The 25,361-nt window shown below is 51.0% G+C and overlaps 4 protein-coding genes across 4 annotated transcripts, besides 1 other annotated feature; 1 reads left to right on the top strand and 3 right to left on the bottom strand.

Annotated features, from left to right (window-relative positions):
• Positions 1-1,970: 1,970 nt before the first annotated feature.
• Positions 1,971-2,099, bottom strand: CTRU02_207643 (uncharacterized protein; the record flags this gene model as incomplete). The annotated part of the gene is made up of 1 exon (XM_070204931.1): positions 1,971-2,099. The coding sequence occupies one exon, from the start codon at positions 2,097-2,099 to the stop codon at positions 1,971-1,973; it is 129 nt and encodes a 42-aa protein (XP_070061464.1).
• Positions 2,100-10,344: 8,245 nt separating this feature from the next.
• On the top strand, positions 10,345-12,165 carry CTRU02_207642 (uncharacterized protein; the record flags this gene model as incomplete). Its single annotated transcript, XM_036727498.1, has 1 exon — positions 10,345-12,165. One exon carries the CDS (start codon positions 10,345-10,347, stop codon positions 12,163-12,165), a length of 1,821 nt encoding a protein of 606 aa, XP_036580864.1.
• Positions 12,166-13,433: 1,268 nt separating this feature from the next.
• On the bottom strand, positions 13,434-15,156 carry CTRU02_207641 (imp-specific 5 -nucleotidase 1; the record flags this gene model as incomplete). The annotated part of the gene is made up of 4 exons (XM_036727499.1): positions 13,434-14,203; positions 14,275-14,580; positions 14,648-15,067; positions 15,132-15,156. The coding sequence occupies 4 exons, from the start codon at positions 15,154-15,156 to the stop codon at positions 13,434-13,436; spliced, it is 1,521 nt and encodes a 506-aa protein (XP_036580865.1).
• A 2,943-nt stretch (positions 15,157-18,099) lies between these two features.
• Positions 18,100-18,348: a sequence feature (Protein overlapping with rRNA (CTRU02_207640, KAL0937909.1) was converted to a misc_feature.).
• A 1,333-nt stretch (positions 18,349-19,681) lies between these two features.
• On the bottom strand, positions 19,682-23,794 carry CTRU02_207639 (nonsense-mediated mrna decay protein; the record flags this gene model as incomplete). The annotated part of the gene is made up of 8 exons (XM_036727500.2): positions 19,682-19,854; positions 19,908-20,034; positions 20,087-20,265; positions 20,316-22,180; positions 22,238-22,422; positions 22,479-22,945; positions 23,047-23,125; positions 23,531-23,794. Coding segments are annotated over 8 exons (3,339 nt in total), but the record flags the coding sequence as incomplete, so codon positions are not given.
• Between the last annotated feature and the right edge of the window lie 1,567 nt (positions 23,795-25,361).

The following is a 25,361-nucleotide window of genomic DNA, read 5'->3' as shown; positions in this document are numbered from 1 at the left end:
CATCTGGTACACCTTGGACAAAATGACAAATGCGTTCAGAAGATAAGTATTCGCTCATAACAACTAGTTAGATTTTAATGAATACAGATGTAGTTGCGGTTAACAAGAATTAGCTAAAGATTGGCCGTAAGTAAAAAAGCCAAGAAAAAAGGATGTTTGTTGCGAGGACAAAAGCTGAAGGACCGACCGTGGTTCGAACACGGGGCCTAGAGATAACTGCGTGTGGAACTGCAATCTCTCGCTCTACCACTGAGCTATCGATCCTACTCAGGTGATTGGTAATTTGGGAACACAATGCAGCCTAAGACGGGCAGTTTTTGGTGGGTCCAGTTCTAGGGGTCTTGCTCACATGAGTCAACATCCATAAATGCAAGGTCGACAACTTCGCCAATGCATAACGACTTGCGTCACTTGTAAGGGAGATATTAATGATGTCTATTTTTGTCGGCTCATGATTACTTTGCTCTATTCAACTCAGTTACGCCTTACACGATTCATTGTGTACCCACAATAGAACGTTGACAGTTGCTGTCGTCTATTCCACGATGGTAGGTTAGAGCTCAGCAGAGCTAGCACAGCTAATTTCTATTGTTAAGCGTTGATATATGGTGGAATGACTTAACAACGATGTAAACTTGGGCTTTCAAGTAGTGGCCATTGCCCCTGCTGCTGGCCCTGGCGGAAAGTGCTGCAGGAAAAGTGACAATTTCAAGGCCCCAGCGAGAGAAGATTAATTCAGTCGAACTCCCCCTCATACTGATGAATTGTCTGTTGGTTTTGTAGGTATGTAGAGGCGCCTTAGCATAGCTAGCATAACTAACACAGCTTAAAGCTATCCTCAGCTCTTGTAATGTCCATGGGAGGGTTGTCTTAGTGGCCAGTCGAGAGGAATATTCATAAGAAAATGATATAAGCAGCTTTTATGGACCCTTTGATTACCCCAAAAGATAGTCCTGACGACATTATTGGCATGCTGATGTATCGGACTTCAGGCCGGCCTAGGGCAAGTTATGCATGCTTACATGTGGTGTTCCGTGCTTTCACTCAAGGACCAGAAAAGGGCTCAAATAATGGCAAGGCCGAATCACGTACTATCATTCAAAGTTCTGCAGGCCACCAAAATCTTGGGCTACAGATGTTGTGGGAGAATCGAGCACTTTGCTTCGCAGTGCAATCAAGGCCTGTGATTGATGTAGCGTTGGACAAGCTAACCTCAAGCCTCGAACCATTATGAACGGGGAGCAATGCTGTCTCTAAGGAACATCTGATGTCGGCAAAAGGGTCCTAGAGATGATGGAAAGCTGAGATACCAGGGCAGTGGCTAAACAGTGAGTTGGCCAGGGGCATCAATTGCAACGATTTGGAGTTCTTCTGAAAACTGGACGAAGTCTTACTTGCACGGAGAGTGTCCATTGTTTTAACTTATTGCAAACAATCTATTTACCCAAATCTTAAGTCATCTCTCGCTGCGAAAGCCTGCCATTACGATTTCACTCTTCTGCGCTACCTGTTGCACCCCTCTGTTCAGAAAATTTGGCTGTCAAATGAGCCGTAGACTCAATCTGGAGTTTGTTTTATGGAATTGCCAACCATCTTGCATAGTGTTGTGTTGTTTCCTCATGTTATATTCTCCTGGATTTATGTAATTCGGGAGTGAAAATCGGCACCATATATCCGCAGTATGTGATATCACATCATTCTCATTTCACTTTAGGCCAACTCACTGAACGCAATGCTGTAAGATGCGAAGTCCTAGCCCACAGGGATCATCCGCCGCAGTATGGGTATGAAATTCACTGTCCAACTTGACAACTCACAAGCAGGAACGACATGTAATGGTTCACTATCAGAGAGCAAGGACAGCCCACCTCTGCATAAGCAATCCGAGTCAGTTTGGATCATGTCAGGAAAGACTGCGGGTATGGATACTTCTGAGTTTGAAGATGGTGCATCCACCTAAGAGCCCACAATCACCCCTCGACCCTCAACAATCCCACATCACCGGGATCACCAACCAGCGCCGATGGTTTAGTGGTAAAATTCTCCGTTGCCATCAAGCAGCGTCGGGGAGCCGGGGGTTCGATTCCCCCTCGGCGCATTTCCTTTTGCTCATATGGTCAATTCAACGTAATCATCGAGGGGTTGTTGCATTTGCAACTCATTTTTGTTGCCCTCACTTCTTTCTTTCACTAAACTCGACGTAGCTTGCTTCAAGTCGAGAGAGCCACTTACAGGGGATATGGAAGGCCAGAAGAGTGTATGAAAGAAGTGAGTATCAGCCTATCACACACAGCATTGACCGAGTCCATTAACAGAGTGTATCTCATCTTGTAGTGCGTTTTGGTCCAATATCGTTATGGCCGTATCAAGTAGCACAAGTATAGCGAATTAAAACAGAAACAAACGAAATCTTCCTTCCCTGGCAATTTCATGAGAGGTCAGCGGGTGTATGTGGAATGGGCGCCCAATATTATGTTCTCTTCAAGCCTGCTAGACGAGTACTGTGTAGTGTGTGATAATTACTGATTAGCTACCCAGAAAAACAACAGAACGATGTCCTATAGGGGTGACATGGAAGTTTGACTAGAAGGAATCGCCTTCAATAAGAACGCTTTGGTGACTACTGAAATGTGTTACACATATGCCCTCCTGTGCCTGTTGTTGGTGTTACACTTTCTTGGTGTGAAGTAAGGAACTTCATTATGTTTTGAATGTCAAGTACAGCACACCGTCATACAGAGGTAAGGTGTTGTCTCTGGCAAAGGTTATTGAATGGTGACGTGAATGGACTTTTCCCATGAAGAGTTGGAAAGCAAGAATCGTAGCCAACTCGCCGTGACATCTCATCTCTCGGGATGTGTATCAAGACCAATTGGTAGAAAAGACGAGTCTTAACTTGGGAAAGATTCTCATGTGAAATGATTCTACAGTTGCGGTGACCTTTATCAGCAATCACTTTCAATCTATTTCAGCAGGACCGACACCTTCGCAAGATACATGCCTTACAGCCGCATGAGTTGATTAGTGGCGGTTTCTAACCCAGAAAGAACTTCCAGTAAGACGCCCATGGTATGCAGGTACTTGGAAGGGCATGGTAGAAGCAGAAGAGGTGGTCAACTCAGTTGTTCTAGATATTTGGTTCTCTAGCTCCTGAAGCTGGGAAGAGAAAGAGAGCTTGGGGCTTGGGAGATGACATTTCGGAGGACATCGCCGTTCGAGACATCACATGAGGGTGTATTCGCCTTATCACATACCAAATGATACCATTTGACCAGCTGCTTAGCGGTCATTAACTGGACTGCATCTCGAGAGCAAAATAAGATTCTTGGTACCTCTCGTAGCCATACACAGCGCTACGGACCCTCCGTGTCGAAGTGATATTGAGAGCTACGAACGCCTGGAAAGTCACATTGCAACGCAGTCAGTACTCAACAAAACAAAACATACATCGTAATAAGAGCAGCTGTTAGTACTCATGCAAGTAATGTAATAATGCTGTATAGCCCCAGAGCGAACATCGGCCCCCAAGTACCGTTAGCAAGAGAAGACAGGCACATGTCCGCATCGATACCCTCCATGTATGTAAATAACAAATTTCATGTTCCGCAAAAGTCATAGTAATGTCAATATTCGATTATCTTACGAAACAACAAACTTGAGTTCTCCAACTTGGCCTGAGCATGATGTCAAGCCACGTGAGAACGGCCTCCCCTCTTGTTTACAATGTAAATCAATGCTGCCGGAAGGTACCAGTACGACGCAGGTATTTAACGCTATTTTTCACGCCTTTGATAGCACCAGAAAACCTCCAGGTAATATCATATTAAGTAGACCCGTCATTTTCATCATTCAAAGGTTCCAAGTCGGCAAGAGGTTGCTCTCCAGCTCCAGCTACCGGACCAAGATAGACCGACCAAGGGTCAATAGACCGTCGTAATTTTACAATCATTGGGGACGTATGAAACCGATTGTCTTTTTACATGGACATATCACTCTGAGGCACCAGAAGTTATGATAACTCGGCCTAGGCTAGCCAGCTTCGCGAGTTTCGTACGACAGCAGAACGATGATTTTGCTCAGGACGCGTTAGCGGATTTAGAGCCAGCTCCTCAAAATCTGATAACCTCGATTTGTATAGATAAATGCTGATAAGGAATGCTCCTCAAGTTGCAAAGTGATGAACATGATATCTCAGATGATGTCAAACCCCTGGCAACCACATTCCTCAGCCAATACACCTGGAATGAGTCACTAGGAACCGATCTGTGTCTCATTTAGATATGCAGCTACATCAGCCCCCCGCAAGTGCTTGCTGCAACCGTTAGGTAGAGATGCAGACGAGCAGACGGTGAGCTGGCGAAGTGGGTCACGACGCAGGTCTGAGACGCACGCTGGGGGGTTGGTCGATGGAGTCGGTGAAGGAATCGTGCGACTCCTCTTGGCGTGCTCTACAAGCATGAAAAGAGGCAAAAATGAATAAAATTCCATGCTGCGATCGACCGGTAGGACGCCCCGCAGTTCCTCACGTTATGCCGTGTCTGCTTCGACTAGACCAATATCTTTCCACGCTTCGAGCATCGTAACTTATCATCAAGGGCGTCTGCAGCTCTAGGCTCATGCCCAACGAGGGGAAGCCGCGTGGCTCACATGCTTCATCCATTTGACTTAACACCTGCAGATGAGTCAAACGGTACATCGTAGGCTGATTGGCAAGCTCGATCTGAAGGATGCAAGAGAAAGAGCCTCAAGTGCGGCCCAAAGACTAAGCAACCCCAACATGACGAGCCATCCTTCCCAACAACTAGAGGAGAGTTTTGCCGGGCCTTGGCCGAGCTGACGGTATTCTCGAGTTTCGCATCTACACTATGCTAGGATGTTGATGCACGCGATAGAGGCTGATAGGTAACAACCGACGGCGCCGCTAATGACTGTTCTAGACGGGCTCTAGAAGGACCACGGATTGCGGATCCCTTCTTTTCCCCTGACAATTATTGTGGACACAGAGTAGCCACCGGAATTTGAAAAAGGGCCGACACATCTCCGTGGTTGCCGAGATATCCTCAGTTCCGCACATGAAATCAAGTCCGGTGACGGCTCGGGCCAGAACACGGAATTCACGCCGGAGGCGTTGGTCATGGAAAGTGGGTCCAGCCGGGTAGGCGAGTCAGATGCCGGTGAGGCGAAGTCGGTGACATTGGCAGGTTCCGTAACTCTTGACAGTGTTGACCTTTGTAACAATGTTTATGATGTGTTGCCTCCGCCACTCAGGTCTAGACTACTCAGCCCGAGGTGGCTGGTGTAAGTGATTGGACAGAGGCTTGGGGATAGGTTCACTTGTTCAGTCAGCAACGAAAAGTCTACAAACTCTGGCTAATAGCGAATGTTTGACAAATAGTAGGTGGGAGAACAGATGGCGTCACTCGAGCATCAGCCCACGCTAATGCCAGGACGCTCCTCGTTAATGAATACCGGTTATCTTCAACAAGCAGCATTGCCTTGCGAATAGCCCTGACTAGCACCGTGGCACATTGGTTACGAGAGGGTCGAAAAAAACCAACTGTAGAGGTGGGCATGATGACAGTGGACCATGTCAATTCGGAGAAGGGCCGATCGTTTGAGCGAAGAATAATCTTCCGAGAAGGCGTTTCCATTGGCCGACTATCTGCCCTGGAACCTGACCGAGAAAAGCTACAAGGGCTACACCGCCCCCAATATTCTCAAAAGAACAAGCAAAACAGGGTGTCGTGGCTGGTATCTGACAACAAAAGACGGGCGTCCATGTGGTGTTCCTTGTTCATCAGTCCCGATCCGGCGAGGTGGGCAGTGGTGGAAACTGTTGGTGTAGAACGATTCATCATGCGAGACGCTGGCTGGCGTGGCGGTTGGGTGTCACCGTTTCTCAGAGCCCTATGGCACTTGCCCGTTGTAGCTGGAGGGCAATCATTGTTTTTCTGACCACACGCTTTGCTGGAGATTGTCACGGTTGAGATGGACCCGTCGACGAGCTATCCACTCTTAACAACGATGCACAACACGAAAGATGTGAGGTACCGTTCCCGTTCTCGGCCCCGCTCCCGCCCGTCTCATCGCAAGTTTTCAACAAGCGTGGCACCACATGGGTCGCCAAATGTCTCGTCCTGGATCTGTTCTTTCCTCCGAATCTGAGCCGTGGGTCTGTCTGCTAGACGAGTTGACTGGGCGCTGCAAGCAGTGGGCGCTTGAGGCTCTGCTGTATGATACTTCCTCACGTACGTACACCTGGCCACGGCTACAACTGAAGTGTCGAGACCCGTCATTGCATAACCTTTGTGCCCCAACAAGCAATGATTCGTGCCAGACTTTGCCGGGCATCCTACTCAGACTGGGCCGGCTGCTTCAGCACCAGGACCGCCAGGTCCAGACAAGATATCCGGACTGTTGTCTGGACTGGTCTTCGTTGTCGGTGAAGGACAAGGAAGCCAGCAGCTGTACCTTAACTTGGACCACTGTGGTGAAACTGAGGTGACCAGCCAGCGGAGCGTGCGTGGCTCGTCCCTTTGTTGTCGGCAGACAGGTGGACCAGGCGGAGCATACAGGCCGGTGCCAATGGTATCTGTTAGTATTCCGTGGGGTCCCTAATAATTGTCTAGCTCGCGGCCATGTTGGGATTAGTCGTGGAGAAACCAAAGGGCTGGAGTCATAGTACACGACGAAGATACCAAAGCCCAAGAGAAACAATGCAACTAGCTTTGGATCGTTGGGCAAGGACGATGACTGTCTGATGCATGGTGCAGCTGCAAGAACATCGGTAAGCGGTGCCGAAACGGGAGAAATGATGATTGGAGAGTCGTCCTAATAGGCTGGCGCTGACGAGGTACACACACATACACGTACGTAGCACGCAGGAAATTGGGAGGTTCAAAACGCTGCAACATCGTTTGTCCCTCTCTGACAGGGCAAGCACATACACTGACACGGTCAGCGGAGGAGACGGGCAGGCTTTCCCCTCCCCTTTGCCCCTCGGCTCCACAATGCGGTCAAGACCCAATCAAGCTGACCCAATAAGAAGCGATCCAATAGATATAACCCCCAAGAGACTAGTGTAATTGGTATCTTATCGCCCCGGACTAACCTCGACAGGAGCCCAGTAAGGAGAGTAGGGGAAAGAAGGAAGTGGGAGGAAGCAGCAGGAACCGACTCCGCACCACAGGCACGGTACTCCGACAGGCAGGGCAGTGGAATAATAGGCCGAACTAAGTTTGCTGAAGCATGTACCCCACTCATATTCGGTACTTGGCTGACCACCTTTCCATTGACTGACGCACAAGTATTCATACTTTTTCAGACCAAACTTCAACCAGACCTGAGTTCGCCAGGCAACTTAAGGGCAAGTCCGTAGCAGGAGGGGTACGTCCAATGCTGCTGTAATGGCACTGGGGAGTATCTTTTGCCGCATTAACTGGTTCAGGGCCCAAACACAATCACACAAACCCTCCCGCCATGTCCTCTTCACGTGTCAAAGAAGAGATAGCGTTTCTCTGCCCGTTTCTACTGGCTTCTTTGTGCCTTAATTGGAAGCAACGTGGATACGCCCAGGGACAGGGACGCGAGACATTGCCGTCAATTCACAAAGACCAAGGCAAAGAGTCAGTTGAATCATCAGTCAAAACCTCACGGCCCGAAGCCGTCCGCCCCCGATTGGGACTCAAACACCAGCTTGATCCAATGCACCTAGCTTGACCCCCTGCGTCCCTTGCGGCCTTTGGACGACAACAACGTGTGTCCGTAGATGCCTGAACTCTGAGCGCCTCACCAGCAGGAGGGTGAGATGGCCCGTAAACCAGCAAAGACAGTCCACGCGCAGCTTACAGATCTGATGGCTTTTCCCAGGCAGACGCACGGAGGAATAGGCAAGTCATGAGCGACTCTAGCATTTGACCTGGGGCGGCCTCTCTTCCCCCCTCATACCTGTTGGAGAAGCCGGCCAAGCTCCCATGTCGGAAAGGTAATTAACCTTTGAACAACTGAGATCAAAGATGAAACGGACTTGGGTTCGTTTGACAGACAAGGCAAGCGTGCCATGCGTAATCAACCATCTCAGCACACCCTCTCGTTGCCGTTTTCCCATCTCCTGTGCCTTCCAGACGCCAGCGCAAGATACTTAGTCCATAAGGTAGGTACGGGTACCTTGACAAGGGGGGTTGATGAAGGACCCTGAGATTGGCAAGGTGCTACCCAAAATCTGTACACGTGTAGAGGCAAGGAACCTAGTAGATGCAGCAAGTACCTATACTGGGCAAGATGAAGGGACAAATTATCGGGGTTCAAGCACACAAAAAGGCTAAAATAAAACTAAGGTGAAGTGAGAAGGGACCGGAAGGGAAATGCCATTCGTGTTGAGCAGCCGGGCTCATGCATTTTTGGATTATTACTCTATCGCTCGCCCTCTACGCTGGACTAGAGCCCAATAAAGTAATTGAGAACAGAGGCAGCCCGCACCTCTTTCCGCTCTTTTTTGCTTCTTTTTCTCTTTTCTTTTTTCTCTGGACCCCATGTGATTCAGTTCAGCACCCCTCCCCAAACAGCATTGAAGCGCACCTAGTCACTGGCCTGGTCTCGCCCGTCCATTTACTGGTCGTGTGGACTGTCGCATCGTCGACTTCCCGCGTCCCGCTTCCCGTCCTTCCTTTCTGGGATTCACTCACGTCTTCCCCATTTTCTCCAACTTCCCCCCCAGCCGCTCTTTTCAGTCGAACTGTTGCCTCCCGTTCTACCGAATCGGCATTGTAATTTCCTTTTACATCGCTTTGCCATACCCCGACACTGGGCCTGTAAACCCCCAGCAAAGGCTAAGATATTACCACCAATTGTCACTCTTATTCCACACCACCACTTCCACCACGTTGGCGCTCCCCCAACTTTGCCCGCGTTCTACTGCCGCCTGCCCCTGGGTCGCAGCAGTCACTTGTCTCTCATGGTTGGCATTTAGTTGGTCAACTGCACTCTGAGCTGTCACCTACCAGCTTCTCCTGCCTCCATTCGTCGTGGGGGACATATCCAGCTGTGTCTCTATCCTGCATTGGGAGTGCTCAGCTTCAGGGTCCAACTCAGAAGGAACAGGCACAGGTCGCAGCAAACAGGGGCATTCGGCTCCCAGGCAAACAGTTCCGTTTGGCGACGGGTTACACATCCCGCGACTTTCCTGCAGACCCCATTCGCCCTTTCTACCCTTTGGGCCGCCCCCAAACCCCTTGATCTACCAGGCCGTGCTGCCCGCCCCCGGTTCATCGCTTGTCACGAGAGCGACAGAAACCGCCCGAGACGACTAAGAGAGAGAAAGAAAAAAAAAAAAAGAGGTTCGGCATGGGACGTGGAGGTACCCACCATTACCGCTGCCTTCCCGAAGGAATCGAATTGTAGTTCCCGTCATTGCCTGGACTAAGTACTCTTGTTCCTTCATCCCCCACCCCAAGCCCAAGGTAGGTAGCCTCAGTCGGTCCAGTCCAGCCCAACCTCAGCCAACAATTATCTTAGTTACGTTACGGCACGGTACCAGCGGATACTCTGGACTTTTAGGCACATCCACCCGCGCAACCCGCTTAAGACCCGTACTGGGTTGGTACGGATACCTCGCCCGCCCAATTGACGAGGCCCCGAAATTCACCTCTGTCCGGCTGACCTCAAAGTACCACCTAACAAGGACCTTCGTCAACCCCGGTCGCCTTTTGACTGAACCGCAACAAGCTACCACTCATTCTTTTCCACAATAACCCTCCGCCGCCGCTCCGTCTTCCTTCTTCTCTTCCTCACGATTCCCGACATATTACTCGCTTTTCTCTTTGGTCATGTCGTGATCTGGATCACGACTGGATCAATTACCAAGCCTCTCTCCCTTGATACAAAATCAGTAAATACAACCCAGTCAACCGAACGCCAGTGGGGACTATCCCTGATTCACCCCCAAAAAGCCGGACGATTCTCCGCCACCCAAACACGCGATACATCCCTTCACAGAACGGGGACACCAGGAAATCTCGCTACACTTGGTACTATTTGGTAGGTAAATTTGAATCTTGCATCTCACTTGCCCTCCCAACGGAATGCGGAACTCAGCTCCCTTGAAGCTTAGGGCAGGGCGGAAAGACAATTCGCAGAAGACCAGGGCACAGAGAGGCGATCGCTCCAAAAAGCAATTGCGCTAACAAGCCATCCAACAGCTTTGCGTCATCCTCCCGCGACCACGCTGCACTGCGCATCCGCATCGTTCCCTGCCCTCCAAGACATTCAGCCCACCACCATACTTCGATGCTCCTTTACTGGGTGCCTGCCAGCCCCTGAGTGTCTCTTCTCCCACAGCCTTTAACTATGTTGGCCTCCGACTCTTTCTTGCCCTCGGGCTTTACCGATCACGATCCTAATATGCCACCCTCGGCCGTTATCTCACCTCTATCACTCTCACAGATGGCGAGCTCGTCTTGTTACTTCGACACCACGTCGACGTCGAATGTCGCAGGCGGTTCCATCTACTCCCCACAACCAGCTGGCGCAGTGCGTCATCACCAAGGCTTCCTTTCCCCCAACCTACTTCCCAACGGCTACAATGGTGTTAGTCCACGCGAACCGAGAACTATGCCATTTTCTCCAACAAATCTCGACCAACTCGTCGGACAGAACCCCCCAGCTGCTACATCGACGTCCGTGAGGGCATCTGCTAACGGAATTCCTCATCCACGGTCAGTCTCTGCTGATGCAGCCTCGGCTCCTGCATCCGCACAGATCATTCGGAGACTTGCCCAGCAAAATGCGCGGATACGGGAGGCATGGGAGGCCGAGCGCAAGTACATGGAGGCGAATCGTGAGCGTGTCGAAGAGGTTTACAAGGAGGAGCGCGCCCTTATGGAAGAAGAGCGTGTTGGTTGGGATGCAGAAAAGAGCGACTTGCTAGACCAGATTCGCCAGCTACGGGAGCAGGTCGCGGCGATTGAAGGCGACAAAATCCGCCTACAAGGAGCGCTGCAGCGCTACGAGCTAGAGAAGGCCGGCAAAGTAGCCGGCGTCACTGTTGCACTTCCAGGAACAGGAAATCGAGGCGGTGGGGCCGATGGCTCCACCGAACTTTCCTTTCCAGGGTTTTCCTCGCACCTTAATGACGCGCGGTTCGGCCTTTCTAGCGGAACTGGAAAGCGGAGGCCAGCAAATGGCTCTGCCTCAGCCTCAGTTTCGCCATCCCAGATCCGATCTCAGTTTATTAGTCCCGGCAGTTCCAGAATCTCTCCCTCCAAACAACCAGAGTCTTCGCCATTCATTCCCCTCAACCCCAATATGCAGCCTACAACCAACGACGCCGTCGACTTTCTTGGGTCCCCCAAGGACGAGTCGCCCGTTCCTATAGTTGATATTCAGATCATCAACCCTCAATTGGAAGGTGTTCCACTCAGGGCTCCTGCCATCCAGAAGAGCACCTTCACCGATTCTGGCAATACCCCAGATAACTCAAAGAACTCATCGAGGAATCCGTCGCCTCCTGGAGAGTCTGGCAAATCGAGACGTAGCCCGACCAAGGAGCACACTATCCAAGTCCTTGCAGCACCTGAACCTGCCAGGCTTACCATGCATGCCGGTCACACTCCTAGCCATTCTCTTTCTCACATGGGAACTGCACCTGGCACAGAAGTCCCAACTGCTGCTGATGGTACTGGTGGTTCTACACCTACTTTGGCTCCGACGGATATGAGTTCCAACCCGGCAACCCTGTGTGACGTCAGAACCAGGGGTGACTCATCCGATGTCAACGACGACACTTTTGGCGACGGTTTCGAGGAGCCCGAGCCGACTATGGAAGCAACAGACGATGTTGCCTTAAAAGGGCCTTTAATGGTCAGGAATATTCCTGCTCACGATGAGATCTTCTTTCAACGACTATCTGAAAAGCTCGAGGATGTAAGCCGTGGCGAGGATGCCGTGCCGACCTGCCTGAAAGAGTCAACCGATGATCTTCTAGCCGGCCCGTCAGAGCAGAAAGAAAACAGCCTCGCTCCTAAAACCGATGCAGACGCAACCAGCGATATCGGTTCTGCTGCTGACAAAGAAGAGCCCGAGTCTCAGCCAAAAGTGGAGGAGGCTGACATTCCTCTGAAGCTCAAGCAGAGCACAAACTTTGGCGCACCGTTGGGCTCCATGTTTTAAACCAACACCATCATTTTCATCGATTTTTTTTTTTTTTTCAGCTGGAGCCAGTCTCCTCGACACAGCAGACGAAATAACTTGTATAGACATTTCATAATCCTGGAACCCCTTCTGCACATATCGTCCGCCTCTGTACAAAGCTACAGGTATTCAACGTTCATTCAGCAAGGGGTTCTCACAATAGATCAGCCACTACACCCTTTTCCTATGTTTCCAACCACGACGGCGGCTTGCTTTTCGATTATACGGCGATAGATATGGATGGCTGGGCGGAACGCCGGTATCCTGCGGAGCAACATCACTTGATTTTTCTGTTCAGGGATGGATTTGACGGTTTTCACACAAAAAATGCACAATACCCCCCGGAGGAGTTTGAATTCCCTCTCACGAATTGATTTTTTTATTTTTTATTTCCCTCTCTCTCTTCTTCATATGGATATGGTGCCGACAGAGGCGCATTCGCCCGGACATGTCGGGCAGCTATAAAAGACATGTGAGGTATGGAAGGACAGGAATGGCACATGGCCAGGATGGATGGGTGGGAAGGGTGTCATCCCCCACATTGAAGCAGCTTCAGAATGATAACAGATCAAACGAAGGGCTCCTTTCAAAGATGAAAACAAAGACACAAGGGAGCAATGTAGCAATTTGGTCAGACAATAGATATTGCTTACGCAGTCTTCAAGGGCTGCCTCTTGTCACTACCAATTTTGCAGAAGTGCGCTCGTGAGGTTGAATCAAAGTAACTGAAGGTGCATGTTAACCAGCCAACCCATTTCAACTGCTCTCTTTCACAATCCATCATGACAATCTCCCTGCAGGAGAAGAATCTTTACGTGATGACATGTCAGAATTGGGTCGTTAAATTTGAAACCATATTATTGATTGATGCGTATGCATTCTTTCTCTCTCTCTCTCTCGTCATCCCACAGACTTCCGCTTCCTTGCAATCGACAATGCATGCACAAAGCAACAATCGTCCGCGCAACTCGAATCACTCCCCCCCGCGTGCCTTCTGCCGATCTTTCGCATGCGACACAACCCGCCCCCTGGTCCGACAAGCTGTTGCTGTAGGGGTATCTTCTCAGATGCAACCAGAGAGCATCCATCATCAATCAGTAACCCATGCTCTTGCGACAGGTACATGTCGGATTGTTAGTCTGCCACTCGAGGGCCAGCTGACGCGGCGATACCAATCACCCCGCCGCCGCCCGGCATACACAACTCCATTTAACTTGACAAGCGTAAACATGATCGGGCTTCTGAGCTTATATCCGCTCATTCAAATCATCAAGCAGCTCCGTTGTTTCGCCAGGCGAGGCGATCCAGGCTGTCGTACCCACCGAGCGCGCCTTGAAATCGTTGCTGCCGGCGCTCAAGAACTGGTCTCCAATGTGCAGCGTGTTCTCTCCAGCGATAGGCCGGTCGGGGTGCCCCGCCTTGGCGGCAAACCACCTCTGGCAGACGGTGACACCCCACGACTTGTCGCCGATATCGACAAAGACATCGCGACCTCCGTTGAAGGCACAGAACGGGACGCGCTTCTCGGGGGAGTACCCCGCTGCCTGCGCCGGGCTGCCGAGTGCCGAAAGCTCGAGGATCTTTTGCACGACGAGCACAGTCTCCTCAAGGGACTCGCGCGGGATGCGGATGCTGGGATCCGTGGGAATGATGCCTACCGCGCGATCCTTGCGGAGGAGAGTGGCTGGGAGGTTGAGAGTTTTGACGCAGTCCAGCAGAGCGGCCTCCGCAACGTCGAGTAGCGCAGAAATGTCCGAATCGGACCAGGCGGCCATCTCGGGGGTCAACCAGCGGGAGCGGGGGACGGGAGCTAGGAGGTGAGGGGAGTCTGGCGCGTATTCGAAGAGGTAGTTGGCTTCGCCGCCCATGATTACGATCGATTCCTTCTGGGTCGGGGTGAGGTCCTTGGAGGAGGCGATGGCGTCCAGCAGACCGTGGAGGCGGGCGTAATAGCGGTCTGCTGTTGTGTAGCCTGCTGCTGTAACGATGCCGATTTTGATATCTTTGCGGAGGAGGTCTAGATCCACTGTCAGCTGCGACTCACTCGCCCAAGATGGCCCAAAAAAATAAAGATCAAGAGGTCTGTACCGAGGAGTCTGGGGATGAGCGGGCTTGAAGGCTCCAGGCTCTCTCCGTCGTCGTAGAGCGTGACATCACCATCGAATGTGGCAAGCTGCAAAGATCCCGTGGTGACGGCCATGATCTGGGCCGAATTGAGGATAAGGCGGACGTCGTTAAAGGACGGTGACACGTAGCGGCGAGAGGAAATGTAACGTTTGCTGTCCATATGCTTGAAAGCTGCCTCGAGGGGAAGACGAGTGAAGAAGGGGCCCGCGCTGGGGACGAGCATCTTTAGTTTGGAAGGGAGATTATTTGCCTCATCTTGGCGTGCGACTTGATTGCGATTGTAAGCTTTGGGGTTATGGGAACGAGGGTTTTTAAGGGACCTGGATGGACTTACTGTGGTCGTCTATCATGTGCTCCACATCACGCAAAATCTCGGCATAGCGGCGGTGAGCTTCTTCGGCCATGCGAGCTATGCTTGTTGCTTGAGTGTCGAACACACCAGTCGGTTGGGAGTAGAGGACGAACGGGACCGCGAGGAGACCCTTGATCCATTCTATGAAAACATGTGAGCCAATCTGCTTGATGAGAGGAACGCGGATCTCGTGGATGGTAAAGAAAGTTATGGCTCGTCGTATGAGATTTAGAGACCCCGGTTTTGTACTTAATGAGGTCGAGACGTAATTCAATCTTTGAGTATGAGTGGTGGGGAAGCTGGCATCAAGTCTCCCGGCACTTGCTCGGGACAGGCCGACAGGGAGGGCTGCTGACGTCGCCTTACCTATGAATTGGTCCCTTCTATGGGTCTTAAGAGCATCTGATAAACATCAGTTGATTGTTTCACTCAGTATGAAGATGTCGTGAGCTCAACATGTACTTACATTCTACTCTGTATCTCGTCGTCATTGTGGGCTACAACGGTGAGGATGAGCGGGGGAATTGTGAGGGCGTCGTTAGAATCGTCGACGTTGTGCTCTAGGGGCGATCGTTGTTAGGCTGTTGGCGAGTACTATGAGCTCGGGTGTGCTGTGCAGTCAGTTGTGTCGCTTCAACCAGTCAGAAAGGCTGAAGAGCAGTGCAGAAAGAAATGTAGTCAGAGTTGAAATGACAAGCAGATGTGAAGTGATGTTGACTGAAGAGATCCCACCTCCCTGTGTGGGTCTCCTACCACGGGCCTGGCCCCGCGATGCTTCTGTAGCCATCACCGGAATGCACCAATGGCCAGGGGTCGGCTGGCACTGAAACATCCCCGGAGGCCGCCGCTACCCGTGTTTTGGGCTCGGCGCCAACCACTAAAGGCTATACTAAGCCACAACCCCCGCCATCCCTGTATCTTGTGACTGTTGCACCTGACATGGCTGACGTTCGCGTCGACTACCCCTCTTCAGTGTAATTGAATCCATAGAGACAAACTTGCGTACACGCTGATTGTGACTCTTACTTGAGTGGAACCTGAAGTCAATCGTAAGATAGTATGTGGTTGGTTAGTTTATCATTGCCGATGGGAGCACGATGTGCATATGCAATCCAGAGAGAAATGAGTCAAAAAGCCAGAGGAAATCACACTCGCCTATTGCCGCATAGGATACTAGTTAAGGAATGAAAGTACTGTAATTTTTGATAACAAAGCTGTTCAACTAATTCAAACATCGACCTCAATCGGCTCAATCACAGGTCATACTTATTGAGGCTGTCCCCAATATCGAACAGGCAGCGATATGGCCGGCTTGGATGGGAGCGTTTCGTCGGAGTGGAACTGTTATTGGAAGTAAACATTCCCCTTCAAACTACATCATTCCATATTTCAGGAGATGGGTCATTTCAAGTTATCTTCAAAATTACTCGCTCTAGTGGCAGTCTAGACTGGCTGAAACTATTGGATGGACGGCGAATCGAGACTGCCCACCGCTAGTCTTTAAATTGATGTAATGTTTTCTTCACGTTTGCTTGAAAAATTAGCTGCGAAAGCGCAGCAACCCTAACATTAAACCCCAATACAGCAACCGCACGTTTAAACACGCTGCTTGAGGTTCACTGTAACTCGTGCAGTTTGTTCGGATCCGTAAGCAGCTATGGTGTACTTTAGAGTGTCTGCAGATAGAACAAACCTTTACTACTTGGTTGTGACTTTTAGGCGGCTTTTGCCTCTGGCTTATGCCCAACGATGGCATGGCTTGGGTGTCATTAGCACATACAGGCTACATAGTGGTGACACTCACATGAAGAGTTAGGTGTAGTAGGTCCTGTTCTTCAAGCCCTTGCGAATATCGATGAGAAAGACGTTGACCTTATTAAAACTCCAGCCAAGAACGCCGGTGAAGAGCGCATTACATATGGCGTTGTAGACGGTAATGACGTTTTCAGGGGTTCAAGCACCGAGATCCTTGTAGTATCATGCCTTGGGCCATTCGTGATTCGCCATTCGCATTAGCTGCGCTCGACGTCTGCAAAGCTGATCATCAGCATCATGGCCTTAAGAGGGCAGATACACTGCCACACGCAGCCCAATTAGTGAGAGCGTAATTCCCAGGGAAGCATAGTCCTCGGATAGTTGGTAAATCATGACCTCTTGCCGCTTGACGCAACTACTCGGCTTCAAGTTTCTGATTTCCGTCAGGTTGTGAGTTTTTTTTAAGTAGCACCGACGAATGGCGTCCCTAGTTGTAGTAGCACTTGGTGAGGCACTTTCCCCAGTCATTGATACATTGGTTTATCGACTGATTACAGATATTGTTCACCTCATCCATGACTATTACTGTCGGTTTGCAATATGGGAACTCGTGATATTGAATTATGAATGCGTCTAACAACCTTAGACCCCTGGAGTCGACCGAGGAGACAAGATGCAGCAACAACAAGACTGCAGGGGCTTCCCATCCTCTTGTGGTGGCAGACAACCGGACTATGACCCTCTTCTTTTTGACCGGGGATGATGCGCCAAGGGAAGGGAAGGTGCATATGCGCCACGGCGACGTTGGCTCTTTCTAGCGGGATGGTGTGGACCCGAAGAATGCTACGCAACGAATGGGAGAATATCACAGGGGTTAGGGCTAAGCGAAGGAAGAAGCAGTTGCATGTTGTTCATTATCCCGACCGGTCCAGATGTTGTTGCATCTTTATTCGGCTCATGGTACCCGCCTCCACGGATAGGGTAACCAATAAAAAAAGAACCATTAAATACCTGACAAGTGTGGTACCTTCCACCAGTACCAAATGCCGCCTGATGGCAGCCCAGTTCGTCCATGTTCCAGGGCAGTGTGTGTACTGCCTGCAGGAGGTCAAGCACTGCGGATCACTTGCGAAGACTGCACGACAAGCTGTAGGTCCGCATCACAGTGCCATGACTTTGTTTTCAGTCTGAATGATGGGTGAGTTTGGTTCTTGGCCAAGGTCGGTAACCAAAAGCCAAGCCAGACGGCGACAAAAAATGAGCCGAGATGTTGGAGACGCTGTTGGTCCTCAGGTGTAACCTGAAGACGCCCAGGTTCGATTGACCTCTGCTGAATGAGATCTCGAGCCCGAGACGCAATCATACTCCAAGAATAAAAACATGACTGTTTCTTGTATGTAAATGCATGTCATACAACACCTGGTGATCAGACCCGAGGAAGACAGAACAGAACCTACATACAAAGCTTACTTCCCGTACCCCCAAAGTCGAAAGGGACGGCAATATGAAACCTCGGAATGAACCTACTCAAGTTCTGGCAGCAACCTGTCAACTGAAGCCTGGCCATCCAAGAGCGTCCAGCTAATGGGATGATGTAAAGTTTAAGATAACTCAAAGTGATGATTCTCCAATTACATAAAATCTCCCTGCTTTTAGCTAATGGCCAATGTAGCCTTCACTTATGTTCGTCTGCATCTTTGGCCAACAACGTCACAACGACCGACATTTTTTTTTTTAGCTATATAGGTGAAAATGCATCTTCGAGTCATCACATACGACCATACCCACTGGAAAACTCGGGATCCCGTCCGCTCTCCCATAGATAAGCCAGTGAGGGCCGGATTAGTAGTTGGGTCGGTGACGACCAGCGAATACCTGGTGTTGTATGTTTTTGGCCGTCTTTTTGGCTGTTTAACTTTTCTTTCCATCGCCCACTCTAGTTTGTCTGTAACAAGGCAACACGAGTTGATGATGTAGACTACCACTTTCCCTTAATGTTCTGAATCGGCATCACCAGGCGTTACAATCTACAGAGTATAACTTGGGAGGAAGCAGAAGTTGCCAAGTGGACGTTGAACGATGCGTTCGACCTCATCGTACCTTGGTGATGAAGAAAAATAACGATTCGACTTGAGAGCGTAGACATGCTTACCCACTCAGGTAACCGACAGGCCACCCTCGCACCTAGCATACACTTCATCCCACTTAGTCTTGTCAATTCAATACTGGCATTCTTCGTCTTCTACAGATCTGGCACTTTATGATCCATCTTGTGTGTTTGGGTATACAATTATCTTATAATATCCAAGAGTTTCAACAATCTCATTGATCAACTCTTTCGCGATACCCTCATCATCACTGGTGTGGATAGCTAGATCTTGCGACTGATGAAACCCCTCGCTTAATCTAAGCAATGCAGAAGATATACAGAAATGGCTCCTCTTGCAAATTCGCTATAGGTCTGCTCGGAAAGGTGACTTAATATATTTTGTATATTTTGTCAAACAACGCCGGCAAAGCTACCGAGTCAAGAAAGCGTCACCTGTGCAAAGGTCACGATCCCAAAGCCGACTAGATGAGGAAGGCACATCTCCAATTAAGACGATGATGACCTCAAAACAACTCCACGCCACGGGAATGCCGACCAATGATTGTGAACAGATTTTGATTTTTGAAAGGTTGGGGGAATTTAACTACCTAGAAACTCTGACATCATGGTCTTTAACCTCCGCATATGGGCCTTCCGTACGATGCTATGCCTACCGCCAGTAAACAACGGCCATGACGACAATCGAAACCTCCTCTTCGGCGCCCACCAAGACGGCAACAAAATTCTTTTCCTCCCCTAGCTTCCCCGCCCACAACAAAGCGGGAAGCTGTGTTTTGGCACCTACCTGTGCCTCCCCGCAGCATCGTCTTCTCGTATCCAGCTGGCCTTCAGCCATCGTTTGCACGCTCTAATGCTCTTAAAGATCTTTTTTCCTTTTGAAACCTCTTATACTCTTAAGGGGATGGGGGTAATCGTAATTCTTTGCCTCGTCAATCTTCTTCCCGTAGCCGCTCATCCACAACAACTTCTCGGGCAGCTTACGTGCCATGTCCACCGGCGTGTGCAGCGGCAGCGGCTCACTCGGATCATCTCGCGTCTCCCTCTCACGATTTCATACTGGGGGCGGCCAGAGAACACCGCGTTCCCGCTCAAAATAACCCCTGATCGTGGAGGGGCCCGGCTCGGTCATCGATGAAATCTCGGGTAGGGCTTTAGCTGGCACCACCGTTAACGGGGGCAGCACCTTGTTGTTGGGCGAGGGCCAGCTGGGCGGCCTGAGCGTTCTCGGTCGCCTTCTGCATGACGCCCTGCAGGGCGGCCTGGTCCTCAGCAGTCAGATGCGAGGCCAAAGACTGGTAGAACTGGGGTTGTTCCTCTTCCATCTCTGTGCGGGTGTTAGAATCTTTCTATCCGAAGGGGCGTGCAGGCACAACTTACTCATCAAAGTAGCGCTGAACAGCTGGTAGGGATCAACCTTGTCGAGGGGAGACTCAAGGAGGACGCTGTCCTCGCCCAGGTCATCCTCAGACTCGATGTCCTCGACGCCTCGGCTGAACTTCTGGGCCTGTCTTCGTATTAGCAGCGGTAATGGTGGCAGAGCATAGCGAAATACTGACCTCCTCGTTGAGGAACTCGAGGTAAGCGGTGCTCTCATCGCGAGCATCCGCGCCCTCCTCCTCGTCAACCTCATCCTCGACGTTCCAGTTGGCCTCGTCTTCGGCCCACTCATCCTCGTCACCATACTCGTAGTTGCCGGCCTCAAGGTGGTAGTCATCGCGGAGGGCCTCCTCACGGTCTGTAACTTTTTAGTACGCAAATCTCAAAACAGCACTGGATATTTCTTACTCTTCATAGCAGAGGGCAGGGTCTTGAACAGCTCGGTGATTCCCTGGAGCAGGCGTGGCCATCCGACAGAGACGCTCTGGGGAACCTGGTCGGCCTTGAGGCTGAGCAGGGCAGAGATGGCGACAATGCAGAGCTTCTTGTCGTGGACTCTGGTGAAGTTACCCATGCTTCCGAACCACAGGCTGAAGAACCTGTTTGTCCAGCCCTTGGTCTCAAGAATGTGGAGAGTGAGAATGGGGTTGTAGTGGATAGAGTTGATGACCAACTCCATGAGGTGGATCTTGTAGGCCTTGACCTTGACGTCTTGGACCTCGAGAACGTTCATGGCAAACTCAATGAATCGCAAGACGTAGTTATCAATATGACCACGGAGGTTAAGCATCATAGCCTCGGCCAGCTTGCAGGCGCAAATCCGATCAACACCGCCAACCTTGTTGTCGTTGAACATGTCGGATATCATGGAAAAGAGTGCCTCGATGTACTCAGGCTTCTGCACCAGCTGGCTAGCACCGTACTGAACAAAGTTGTCCAGGGCGGGCAGCATATCCTCGAGGTAGAGCTCAGCGCCAGCCTTGAAGGTAGCGTGAATAAGCTCAAACGCCTGCCACATGGTGGGAGAAATGCCCTTGGCGGCAAATGTGCAGCTGTCAATGATCTCAAAGACCTCGTTGTACAGATCGTACAGCTTGTTCTCAAGAGTGACCTGGATAACAGGCATGAGAACAGCCTCAATATGCAGCAGAACGTCAGGAGTGCTCTCCAGGGTGAGAATGAGAGTACCGATCGTCTGCAAGACACCAAGAGCAGTAATGCTCTTCTCATCGAGGTAGTCACCGTACTCGTCATCGCCGTTGTCCTTGTTCTTGTCGAGCACCTCACGGACAATGCGAAGGTAGGTATCTCTCAACTGCTCGCTGAGGGCAACAGCGAAGGGCGTCAACTCGGTAGCGAAAACCTCAACGAAGTCCTCCATGACGTTGGCAAGGGCGTCGATATCGGCCTCGTTGGCGAGCTTGAGGAGCTGCTGCATGATGGTAGGAATGCTCTGCTGCATGCTTGTGCGGATAATGTCATGACGGATAAGGGGCTGCAGAGCAAGGGCGGCGGTGACACGCACGGGCAGAGCAGGGTCAGCCATGCAGTCGAGGATGTGACGGTAAATAGTAAGAAGGTTGTTCTGGTCCTGGAAGTTGAGCTGCTCAAACTTCTCAATGGTGTCGCAAGCTCGGGCACGCAGGTAGCCCTGGGGGCTTGTGAAGTCAGGGAAGACGTAGCGGACGAGGAAGTACTCGACCTGATCGGCGATGGGGCTCTTCTTGCCCAGGATGACGGGAGCCAGTGTACCAATCATTCTCAGAGCACCTTCCTTAGCGATGTGGTTCTTCTTGTCGTCCGGTGCCTGCTCGTATTCATTGACCACCGCGTTGACGAACTTGAGGATCTCGAAGGTCTGCTTTCTCCGGTTCTTCGTCAGGCCAACGAGGAAGTTGGTAGCCGCAACGTCGGGAGCTGAGGCCTCCTCGTAGAAGTTGAGTTTCCTGTGAAGGTACTCATCGGGCTCGTCCTCGAACTTCTCGATATCCTCCTCAGAAAGGCAGAGAACAGGGAACACGAAATGTGTGACCAGGTTCTGGAGGTGAGGCTTCAGGTGGTTCCACATCTCCTTGGGGCGTACCGACTCGTCGAGGAAGACGAGAGTGTAAGACAAGCAGGGTCTGCTCAGCCAGGCCGCCTTCGCAACCCACTTCTCGATCTCCTGCAAGTAGTGCTTGAGAATCTCCGGGGCGATGGTGGCGGAGAACTCTTTAGCGAAGCGAACCGCATCCTCGTCCTTGGTGTTGGTAACAGACTGAGTGTTGCCGTGTCTAACAGCCATTAGTCGGGGGCATCTTACGAAACCAATGAACTCCAGCTAATCTTACCTAATGAACAGGCGGTTAAGGTTGAAGTATGCCCACTTCTTTGCCTTCCACCAGTGGTGCTTTTCACGCTCGTATGAGTCGTCGACCATGGCGCTGGCCGGAATAGTCTTGGAAACGGTCTGAAGGAAAACGGTGCACCAGCCAAAGTTGGTCTGCTGTGCGCGCAGGAAAGCGGAGAGCTCAAGCTAGTAACCTGTCAGCCAACGGCATTCAAAGCAAAAACAAAGTCATTTCTATGTACCCAAGTTGCGTGCTTGTAGGCCTTGAGAGCCAAGTGAAGCATCTCACCGGCCTCATCGCTCTCCTGGGCGACCAGCTCGTTGCAGATAACCAATAGACGGGGGAAGCTGGCCTCGATAATCTTGTCAAAGTGGACTCTGTTGTCCCCATCGGAGGACTTGAACCGGTAGGCCCGGCAGATGGCAAGCAGGCACTGCAGACCAGCGAGGACGGAGGGAGCGTCGTTTGTGTTAAGGAGCTGCATGGTGTAGTCCATGAAGTTGGGCCACTTCTCGGGGAAGTCGAAGTGCAGGATGCGCTGAAGGACGGGAATCAGCTGCTGCCGAACCAGCCCCTGAGAGGCAGCCATGATGGGCAGCAGGCGGTCGCGGAAGCGTGCCTTCTCATCTTCGGCGATTTGTGTCTCGTTCGGGCTGTGCTCTGACTTTTCCCATCCTCGGTTCACGCGGTTCTTGATGTAGATGACGGCTAAGAGAGAAACGCGTTTAGTGTACTTGCGTTTCTGGTAGTGCCAAGGGGATAAAGGAAAGGAGAGATCCCGCAAGAGATGAAGGGGTCGGTTTACGTACTTGATAGCCGTACGCTATTGTCTTGCTCATTCTGGAGGACTTCGAGGAGAACGTCCATAAACCCGGGGTGCTCTTCGATCTAGATGCGGTGGAGGAGTATGTCAGCCAGCAAAATTCAACAAAGAGGGCTGCGGCATGCGAATTCTTCCTCCGCCCCTTTCCCTGATGTGCTCGATACCACACACGCCCACCCACACAGACATACACACACACGACCGATGGTTGTTGACGGAGCGGACGGCGAAAGCCCGGACGAGCGGTGCAAAGCGGGCTACAGACGTATGTGCGCTTCCATGTCCCGTGTGCGATGTGCATGTGTATACATGTATATGTATGTGTGTGTGCGTGTGCGATACGGTGCGGATCGGCTCGGTGCGGTAGGGGAGGGGCCATTTTCGTGGGGGAGGGGGGAAAGAGACGAAGGAAAAGACGACGTTGACATTCTCTCCGTCTCCCGGGCAGAAAAATAAAATTGTAGTCGTACCTGCTTCAGCTGAATCTCAGCCCTCCTTCTCTTGTCGGCATCAGGGTCCAAACTGGCCGCGAGGAGGCCTCGAATCGCCGTGGTGTCCATCTTGGGTGAATTGACGGGGTGATGTCGAGGCGAAGGCGGGATAGGAGTTGAGAGGAAGGAAAGCGGTGCGGGTGGTGAAGACAAAATTTTGGGCGGGTCGTCTGTGTTGCCTCGAAATGGCGGGGCATGCCACGGCGGCGGTTGATAGGTACAGGACAGGAGGTACCTTTTGCTTGCTGTCGCTGCTTAGTTAGTGGTGCCTTTTGGGAGCGTTGGCCGTATCTTGGGCAGGATAACGTAAGGCGGTAGGGGTGTTCCAATGTCAGCGGGCGAGGAGGGGAGGGGAGGTAGCAAGTACCCTTTCTGGTTGTTGCTGCAAGGCGAAGCACTTTTTTTTTGGAGGGCCTAGGAAGAGATTGGCAGAAAGGACAGGACGAGTCAGGCGGTGTCAGAGGCAAGATTACAATGTAGTCGTTGTCTGATAGAAAAGAAGATCTGGAGAAATGTCAGACAGGTTGGTCTAAGTCGTCTGTTTATTCGTCTCCCAAAAGAATAAGAAAAGAAAGTTAACCCTGATTTCCCAGGTGGCAGCGTACACGACGGGACTGGAATGTCTCGATTTTTTTGGTTGTGACGGATTCAGGATCGGACCTCAGGCCGTAGGGTGCGCTGTGCGGGCCTCTCGTCGATGCTGCTGTACTTGGCATCGTGGATACATGAATAGTATTTGGCTGGTCGTCTTAAACCCAAAAGAAGTATCGTGGGGATGATTGACAACTCTACAGACGATTTGATACTTGAGTCCTTCCTTTTTTTTTTTTTTTTCTTTTTCTCTTTCCTCGAGCTTTTCGTCTTTAAGGTACCGGCTTACTCTGATGCTCCGGCAAAACATAATCAAACACAATGGCTGTCTGCTGGTGACACCGAGCCACGGTCGTGTCAAGTTACCAACGTGCTATGCTTGTTTTGATTACCCATTTCCCCAGAAAGATGACAGCGCGTCTCAAGGAAATAAGGAGCGGCGAACGTGTGCGTGTGTGTGTGGGAATACCGTCGTCTCAAGTCCAAGCAAGCAGGGTACCTACGGTTTAGGCGTGTATACCATCTCTGTACCTAGTTAGGCTATCCATGGAAATGAGTAGTGGATGCTACACTGCCTTGTCCTGTCTGGGTCTGCATTGGTTGATATACCTTGACTTGAGCATCTGTGTCTTAACAGGCCTTGTTTTATTTTATTTTTTTATTCTGTCCAAGGGAAAGAAAAAGAGTTGCCTGGAATTCCTGCCTTTCCACTCGACAACGGCGACAACAACGCAGCTTCAAGGGCAGATCGAGCCAGCCCACACCTCCCAATGTCCGTGTGTCGTGTAGCTTCCCTACTCTCCAACACCTAACCCAGCATAGGAATGGGCTTCGTCTCTCCCCTCTGTCACACGCACACACATAAACATTACACTTGTCACCACGAGCTACGACACCCAATCCAAAAGTCAAGGTCATCCAAACGCTGGCATGCACTGGATGGAGCCGTATTATCGGCAGAAAAAACCACAAAAGTGCGCCGCCCACCGCCTCCACTACCCACCCGAAAGCGGTATGGCATCAGGGCAGCCTGAAGCATCAATCCGGCCTTTTCATTGGTTGAGATGATATCCCCTGTGGATATCGGGCAGCCGTGCCTGTTCCCCACAAGGGCCCTTCTTCCACACTCTGCTCATGTTTTTTTTTCCATATCCCCTTCACCGCCCACGCAATTGTTAGTTCGAGCCAAGCCCGCCCACTAAAAAGGGAAAGGCGCCGT

Source organism: Colletotrichum truncatum (assembly GCF_014235925.2).
Source record: "Colletotrichum truncatum strain CMES1059 chromosome Unknown Contig_0004, whole genome shotgun sequence".
Lineage (NCBI taxonomy): Eukaryota > Fungi > Ascomycota > Sordariomycetes > Glomerellales > Glomerellaceae > Colletotrichum > Colletotrichum truncatum.
The sequence above is the reverse complement of the archived record's forward strand: the minus strand, read 5'-3'. Positions and strand labels throughout refer to the sequence as shown.